The 8593-nt window shown below is 43.1% G+C and overlaps 2 protein-coding genes across 8 annotated transcripts in view; one reads left to right on the top strand and one right to left on the bottom strand.

Annotated features, from left to right (window-relative positions):
- IFT140 (intraflagellar transport 140) overlaps positions 1 to 8593 on the top strand; it is a 247720-nt gene that overhangs the window by 232347 nt on the left and 6780 nt on the right. For all 6 annotated transcript variants that reach the window (XM_034784204.1, XM_034784203.1, XM_034784206.1 and 3 more), the window contains 6 exons: positions 731 to 908; positions 4803 to 4993; positions 6157 to 6252; positions 6750 to 6882; positions 6974 to 7117; positions 7837 to 7965. In XM_034784204.1, the coding sequence (XP_034640095.1) occupies positions 731 to 908; positions 4803 to 4993; positions 6157 to 6252; positions 6750 to 6882; positions 6974 to 7117; positions 7837 to 7965 (871 nt within the window). The remainder of the gene's footprint in view (positions 1 to 730; positions 909 to 4802; positions 4994 to 6156; positions 6253 to 6749; positions 6883 to 6973; positions 7118 to 7836; positions 7966 to 8593) is intronic.
- The window catches only part of TELO2 (telomere maintenance 2), a 56456-nt gene continuing 52855 nt past the window's right edge, over positions 4993 to 8593 (bottom strand). Inside the window, exon 21 of one of the 2 annotated variants that reach the window (XM_034784213.1) lies at positions 4993 to 6015. In XM_034784213.1, the coding sequence (XP_034640104.1) occupies positions 5933 to 6015 (83 nt within the window). In that variant the 3' untranslated portion in view covers positions 4993 to 5932. The remainder of the gene's footprint in view (positions 6016 to 8593) is intronic. The other variant, XM_034784214.1, reaches the window with a different exon arrangement.

Raw genomic sequence — 8593 nt, 5'->3', positions numbered from 1 at the left:
TGGTGTGGTCGGATGATGGACTACAGCCCACTTCTTCGGATGCATATAGAAGTGGGCTGTAGTCCACGAAAGCTTATGCTCTAATAAATTTGTTAGTCTCTAAGGTGCCACAAGTACTCCTGTTCTTCTTTTTCCTGACTATTGAGTTTAGCTGATATGCGACTACTAGATTGAACTGTGGAAGACTGGCAGCCGAGCATTTTCAGTGCAAAGACCTCAGCACAAGAACTGCATTCAATTCCCCAGAGTCCCAGCTCACTGAGCTTCAAAGCACAGGGCAAAGCTTATCTGCATACCCAAGAGTTTTCTTGAGTTTTGTGTAGATTGTTTTTAAATGATAGGCAGTACCTGGCTGGAGACTATTCCTACCAGTTGTAGGCATTATCATTAATTTTCACATTTTAAATTATGCAAATCAACCCAGAGGCTGCATAATAAATATAATTGCTTCTGTTTAGAGAGGAATCTGAAACAAAATTTCTTTTAGTCCCCACACAGCAAGTGTGCAAGCTCTTCTTATAGTATATCTGTTTGCCTATATACAGTAAGTGTAAAAGTTCTAACAGACTGCTTCTTTCCCCTCTCACTGCCTCTTTCAAATCCTCTGCATACATTGAGGACTGTCCTTGTACTGGAGAAAGCTTTTCTCTAGCGAATCCCATCCCTATTTCTATTGTGTGGGGAGGTTCTTCAGGATAACAAATCCCCTTTGCCTTCTCATTTCTTGTAGTGAGGCAGTCTGGGAGAATATGGCTCGCATGTGTGTGAAGACGCAGAGGCTGGATGTTGCCAAAGTTTGCCTTGGAAACATGGGTCATGCCAGAGGAGCTAAGGCATTAAGGGAGGCGGAACAAGAACCAGAGGTGGAAGCCAGAGTGGCCATGTTGGCGATTCAGCTGGGCATGCTGGTAGGGCTTACTGTGGCAACTTGCCCATTTTCTAGTAATAAGCAAAGGCCAGAGTCAGTCAGCAATCTGAGTGAGATATGCATGCATCCTCGCATGTGAAGACAATGTAACTAATGACAAGTATTTTTGCAAAGTCTGGGCAGGGTGCAAAAATCTTGGAGAACAGTAAATGCAATACTAATTTTCTAAAAAGTAAAGAGGGGTTTCTGACAGTTATTTTCTCACAAGTCAAACTTCTACCACTATTGAAATACTGAAACAAATAATAATGGGGGTGGAGTGCACCTTCTAAACATGTAGGGCCCAGTTCTGCCACTTACTCACCTTGAGTAGGACCTTGTTCTACAGTCAGCATTATGGGCACTACTCAATATGAGTGAGAGTGGCTGAATTAGACCTCTAGAGATTACAGTATAATGAGACATAAGCAGGATAGGTTTATAACAAATGAATCTTCCCAGGCAAACATGATTGTTTTTAAAAAAACATATATAGCATTAAAAATACCAGATGAGGAAAACATTATTTAGGTAATATATATTTGGACTGTTGTGGAACATTTGATATGCTGTCTCACAAACCTTAGGGCTTGATTCTGCTGTCCTTAATCACTCTGAACTTGTCTAGGCTAAAATAAATGGTGTCTTCTTAAAATGGGTTAGCTAAAACATTTTAACTCACGTTTTCAAACTGGAGTGTAGAAAAGGCAAGTTGTATTTTAACATGTGTTAGGTGGTAGAGGAGAAACCTAGTGAGTAGCCAATAGTTCACCCTCCACCCGCTAAGGCATATTAAAATACAACTTGCCCTTTGGACACCTTTTATGAGAGTCTAGACAAGCCCTTTGAATAGTATCTTTACTCCACCAATAAAATTGGGACCTAAACTGGCTTTGAGAATCACGTTGTCATGTGGACTGAAAACTAGCTGGAGAACTATAAAGTAAGGGTAATGATAAGCAGCCATGTACTGGTACCAGATTAGCTCTTATTTAATGTCTCCATTAATGATCTGTATAAGAAGGACTAAACAGCGTTTTAACAAAATTCACAGATGATACTAAATTGAGAAGCATTGCAAATACCAGGGAGGGCAGAAATAATGAAGGGTCCAAGAGGTTAAAAACATGGGTAGAAAATGAAAAGAAGATATATCTTGGAAAAATACAAGTTAATACATCTAGAAAAATCATACTGAGTGGGGAGTAGAAAGCTGGAAAGCAGCACAGCTGACAGAATCCAAGGTTCATAGGAGACCACGAATTAGATAAGAAATTGCAATTTTGGGCGCTGTTTTCAGAGGCACCACATCTTGGAGCTTTGATTTCATGGTCTGTCTACACATCATGGTGCAACTGCAGCTGGAGTATTGCTTTCAAATTTAAGCATCTCATTGCCAGAAAAATATTAATGGATAGGAGGAAGTTCAGAGAAAAGCAACTCAAATTGTTAGGATCCTGAAATGGATTCGTATACAAGAGGAAAGATTTGAAAGAGTTGAATATGTAGAATTCGGCTAAGATCAGAATGTGCTAACAACCTACAAATATTTGAAGGGTATGAATGGTGGAGGAATTGTTCTGGGTGGTATAAAGGCGTAACTAGGAAAATTCAGGCTGGATATTTGTAAAAAGCTTCAGGACAGTGAGATTTATTAGGCTCAATGGAAGTGGGGAAAGCCCCTCTGCTTGGACATTTAAAACTAGTTTTGGGGAAAAACACTAGCAAATGTTCTGTAGAAAACAATCCTACATTAGTAAGGAGAGGGTCTAGAATAGGAACTAACAGGACTCTTCCATATCTAGGGTTTATTTTTCTCTGAAAAGAAATGGGAATCAGGAGGAAACAGAATTTGCTCCTTCTGTCCTGCCACAGCGTATCTCCATTACTGTACACAGAGCTCAACTGGAAAGCAGTTGGGTGGGGCAGGAAAAGTCCTTGACACAGGAGTCCATCTCAAAGATTAAAAATAGCAGTTTTAAATTTGTTTATTGCTTGTGTCACCATGGGCCAAATCCTAAGGCTCTAACTCTAAATGAAGTCAGTGGAAGTTTGACATAAGTAAAGGCATCAGGTTTTGGTCTGCATTAATAATCTAAGAACATAATCCGTGTCTCAGGGACCTAATGTGGAGTGAGAGGGTTCTCTAAGTGCTGAATCCTTGTTGGTGAGAAAACAGCTACAAAGTTAGCAAAGCTCTCCCAAACTCCTTAACTGGGGTAATGGGTCTCTCCTACCGCAGCCCAGAATGGTTATGCCAGCGAGTAACTCCAATATGAGCCATTTGATAACCTCCATTATCAAATGGCTTAGTGTTGTGTCACAATCAGAGTTTTATGACTGGTGGCTGCTCATGTCACTCCCACCCCTGGTTAATATCACCCAGTAAATGCTGTGATATGAGTGCTTTCTTTATTTTCACATAAACATCCAGTTTCTCAGTCACAATGCTGATATTCCAGGCTACGTATATTTAGTAGGTTCAAATCCCTCTGTCTTAATCCTTTTTACTATGCAATGCAATCCGCGGTCTGGAGTAATTAACTGCTCAGAAGTGCACTACCTATCATAGAATATTAGGGTTGGAAGAGACCTCAGGAGGTCACCTAGGCCAACCCCCTGCTCAAAGCAGGACCAACACCAACTAAATCATCCCAGCCAGGGCTTTGTCAAGCTGGGCCTTAAAAACCTCTAAGGATGGAGATTCCACCACCTCCCTAGGTAACCCATTCCAGTGCTTCACCACCCTCCTAGTGAAATAGTTTTTTCCTAATATTTAACTTAGACCTCCCCCACTGCAACTTGAGACTATTGCTTCTTGTTCTGTCATCTGCCAGCACTGAGTACAGCCTAGCTCCATCCTCTTTGGAACCCCCCTTCAGTTTGTTGAAGGCTGCTATCAAATCCCCCCTCACTTTTCTCTTCTGCAGACTAAATAAGCCCAGTTGCCTCAGCCTCTCCTTGTAATTCATGTGCCCCAGACCCCTAATCATTTTGTTGTCCTCTGCTGGACTCTCTCCAATTTGTTCACATCCTTTTTGTAATGGGGGGCCCCAAAACTGGACAAAATACTCCAGATGTGGCCTCACCAGTGCCGAATAGAGGGGAATAATCACTTCCCTTGATCTGCTGGCAGTGTTCCTACTAATGCAGCCCAATATGCCGTTAGCCTTCTTGTCAACAAGAGCTCACTGTTGACTCATATCCAGCTTGTCGTCCACTGTAATCCCCGGGTCCTTTTCTGCGGAACTGCTGCTTAGCCAATCGGTCCCCAGCCTGTAGCAGTGCATGGGATTCTTCCATCTTAAGTGCAGGACTCTGCACTTGTCCTTGTTGAACCTCATCAGATTTCTTTTGGCCCAATCCTCCAATTTGTCTAGGTCACTCTGGACCCTATTCACCTCTCCCCCCAGGGTAGTGTCATCCGCGAACTTGCTAAGGGTGAAATCCATCCCATCATTCAGATCATTAATGAAGATGTTGAACAAAACCGGTCCCAGGACCAACTCCTGGGGCTGCCAACTTGACATCGAGCCGTTGATCACTATCCGTTGAGCCTGACGATCTAGCCAGCTTTCTATCCACCTTATAGTCCATTTAGTTGGGGATTAGTCTTGTTCTGATCAGGAGGTTGGACTTCCAACTCTGATATTCTATGATTCTTCCAATCCATACTTTTTAAACTTGCTGGCAAGAATACTGTGGGAGACCGTATCAAAAGCTTTGCTAAAGTCAAGATATATCACATCCCCTGCTTTCCTCATATCCACAGAGCCAGTTCTCTCATCATAGAAGGCAATCAGAAAGCTATCACTCATTACTGCTTAGATGTAATCCCTGTAAAGTACTCAGCAAATCCAGATAACTTTTCACTGTTTGTTCGCTCTCCTTTCAGGAAGATGCAGAGCGGCTGTACAAGAATTGCAAGCGCTACGACCTCCTGAACATGTTCTATCAGGCTTCTGACCAGTGGCAGAAAGCTATGGAAATAGCTGAGACTCATGATCGGGTTCACCTGCGCACCACATACTACAACTATGCCAAACACCTGGAGGCCACTGCAGAGTGCAATCTTGCACTCAACTAGTAAGCAGCTTCCTGTAGAAAAGGCCGAGCACCTAGAACTTAGTTCTGAACACAAGAAATCCTGAGTTTTAGCACACTGCTGTGGACAGCAGAGGCAAAATTGGTAGGGCTGTCTGCTACTGGCAGATAACCAGTTTTTCCCCTTTTCTGCCACCTTTCATCTGAGGATCTCAAACTATTATTAAAATAAACCTGGCAATGGGGGAAACTGAGACACAGCGAGGTTAACTGACTTGCCCAAGTTCACATGGAAAGTCTGCAGTGGAGTCAAGACTAGAACTTGGATTCCTGTCTCCAAAGCCTATGCTTTTAACCACCAGACCAGCCTTCCCTTTTGCACCTTGTTGTATGCATAAGCCCTTGTGTTGGAGAGTTCTTGATCCACCTGGCACCCCAGGGATTCATTGTGGCTCATGTGTTATGAACCTGATGCTTATGTGGCACCCAGAATTCTTTTCAGTGGCTGCTGAGATCCTGGGAAAGTTGGTGGGGAAGTTGTTTTTAGAATGCATCATACTGGTTTAAATTTTATTTTATGCATGGTTCCCTTATTATGTAAGGTCACAACATGCTCTAGCTCAGGAGTAAAAAAGGGTTTTGTGTGTGAGGCGATGTGATTCAGTTAATGGGAAAGAAGGAGGGGAGAAAGTTGCAGATAGATGGGTTAGTACAGTTAAAGGAGCAACCTTCCAACTGTGGGTTAGAGAGTGAAATTGCAGTGGAGATGAGCAGGCAATATGAAGACTTGTGTATGAGGTGAGGAGACAAGATCTGTATTGAATATCCTTTACCATCTCTTACCCAGCCTCCCAATCATTCCTGGTACAAGCTGTGCTAGGTATAGTGGGGGCTTCGATGTGCATGTTGGCTCTTTGGCCCCAATAAGATTTTTGATTTTTCTGCACCCATTTTTATCTCAGTGATCGCCACACCTTGGTCTTATCTCAGCAGCACCTTGGCCTTTATTTTTCCTTGGCATATTGGCACTCGGCCAGCACTGTTCCTGCAGTTGATGAAAAGCACTGTATAAGGACAGAGTATTATTAGTATTGTTGTTAATTCTAGAGACTAAAGAACTAAAATAAAATGGATTAACATAGCAGTTGAGCGGTTTGCCACAAAGCACTGATATCCACCATCTAATGTGCCCTTTTTCTACACAGCTATGAGAAATCGGACACACATAGGTTTGAGGTGCCCAGGATGCTCTCTGAAGATTTACAAGCCTTGGAGATCTATGTCAACAAGATGAAAGATAAGTTAGTGCCATGTTACATCCTCCCTTACCTGAAGTGTGTGAAGGAGTGGTATCCTGAGGGGGGAGTTTCAGGTTTGAGAGTACTTGTTTTAACACTTTGCTGCCAGGCGTTCAGATTTTCCAGGTTAATTCAATAGAGAGGAAACATGCTAGTAGGGAACACTTTTGCTAATGCATTATACCATGCAGTGCTGGAAGTTTGTTCATTTGTCTGCTTTGGTCATGAATCTTGTTCATTAGAAGGGACCCCACTGTATTGTTGGCGAGCTAGTGCTACTAGAGTTGTGACTGAGAGAGCTGAGTAACACAGGCCAGAGACTTTCATCCAGTTTCCCCTGTATTGAGCTCCAAGACTTGTGTTTGACTAAAGCACATCTTCTTGAATGGTAGCCAGTCTTGATTTGAAGACTTCAAGAGAGAGAAAATCCACCACTTCCCCTGGTAGTGTGTTCCAATGATTAATTACCATCATCATCACTTATTTTGTTTCTTTTCTAGGAGCTTGTGGAAATGGTGGGCACAGTATCTGGAGAGCCAGTCAGATATGGAATCCGCACTAAGATACTATGAGTTAGCTCAGGATTATTTCTCCCTGGTCCGTGTTTACTGCTTTCAGGGCAACATCCAGAAGGTAAGGCAGCCTGCTTCCCACTGCTCCCAGGAGTGTCCACGTTCTTGTGTTTAATCTGGGCATGATGTGAAGGGTCTGGCTCTCTTTTCAGGCTGCTGAAATAGCGAATGAAACAGGAAACTGGGCAGCATCCTATCACCTGGCCCGCCAGTACGAGAGCCAGGATGAAATCAAGCAGGCTGTGCACTTCTACACTAGGGCCCAGGCATTTAACAATGCCATCCGCTTGTGTAAGGTATGACAGCATGTACACCTGAGTGCAAAGAGCTCACCCCCAATGGCATCTCTCAGGCCATGTACATCAGAAAACGTAGCCAACCTGTGAGATTAGCGTGGGCCTTCTCCTTATGTAAAGTATGACATACTGCTTGCTTATATAACTGTGTAGTTGATTATATTGGTTCCTACCCACACCTTCTAGGAGAGAAGGAGTCTGTAATGCGACACTCACAATACTGACACCCCTTTAGAGCCCAAGTACCCCTCCCCACAAAAAACCCTCTCCTGAAATAAACAAATCAACAACAAACAAACCAAAAATGCTGCCCCAAGCAGAGTTTTGACCCCACAAAAGGGAAGACCAGAAACTCCATGAAGTTCACTAGGGACTTTGCTGTTGCTATTGATTTTATATGGAAGGTGGTCAGATACAGTGGTGATGGGTGGCAGTATAAAACTGTAGGGTAGGTAATTAATGGCACTATGAAGTCTGCTGTGCTGGAAGTAATCATAGAGTATTTGCTTGAAGATGGGGGGAGGGATAGCTCAGTGGTTTGAGCATTGGCCTGCTAAACCCAGGGTTGTGAGTTCAATCCTTGAGGGGGCCACTTAGGGATCTGGGGCAAAATCAGTACTTGGTCCTGCTAGTGAAGGCAGGAAGCTGGACTTGATGACTTTCAAGGTCCCTTCCACTCCTAGGAGATAGGATATCTTTATTTATTTACTTTTGAGTAGGAGAACAATCTAGATGACCAGCTGATGAATCTGGCTCTGCTGAGTTCCCCAGAAGACATGATAGAGGCAGCCTGCTATTATGAAGAGAAGGGGGAACAAATGGACAGAGCAGTCACGTTGTACCACAAGGTAACTCTGACTCAGCGAAGTATAAAGCTTTCAATTGAGACCAAGACACTACAGTGGTCAGCTACCAAATCAGCTGAATACCTGATTATCTGCATCCATTCCTGATGTGCAGCACCCCTTGTTAATCCATTCCTGGGCCCCCTCTACAGCTCTGCCAGTGCCCCTCAAACTGACCTGCAGCAGTACTTGCTGTTCTAATAATAGAATCATAAAAGTGTAGGATGGAAAGAAATTTAAGAGGTCATTTAGTCCAGTCCCCTGCAATCAAGGCAGGACTACCTAATAACTAGACCATCCCTGACAGGTGTTTGTCTAACCTCTTCTTAAAAACCTCCAATGATGAAAATTCACAACCTCCCTAGCCAATTTATTCCAGTGCTTAACTACCCCATAGGAAGTTTTTCCTAATGTCCACCCTAAACCTCCCTTGTTGCAATTTAAGCCCATTAATTCTTGTCCTATTGTCAGAGGTTAACAAGAACAATTTTTCACCCTCATCCTTGTAACAACCTTTTACGTACTTGAAAGCTGTTATCATGTCCCCCCTCAGTCTTCTTTTCTCCATCCTAAACAAACCCAATTTTTTCAGTCTTCCCTCATGGGTTGTTTTCTTGACCTTTAATCATTT

The sequence above is a fragment of the Trachemys scripta genome, chromosome 10, assembly GCF_013100865.1.
Source record: "Trachemys scripta elegans isolate TJP31775 chromosome 10, CAS_Tse_1.0, whole genome shotgun sequence".
Taxonomy (NCBI): Eukaryota; Metazoa; Chordata; order Testudines; family Emydidae; genus Trachemys; species Trachemys scripta.
Note: the sequence above shows the minus strand (reverse complement) of the source record. Positions and strands in the feature narration are given on the sequence as shown.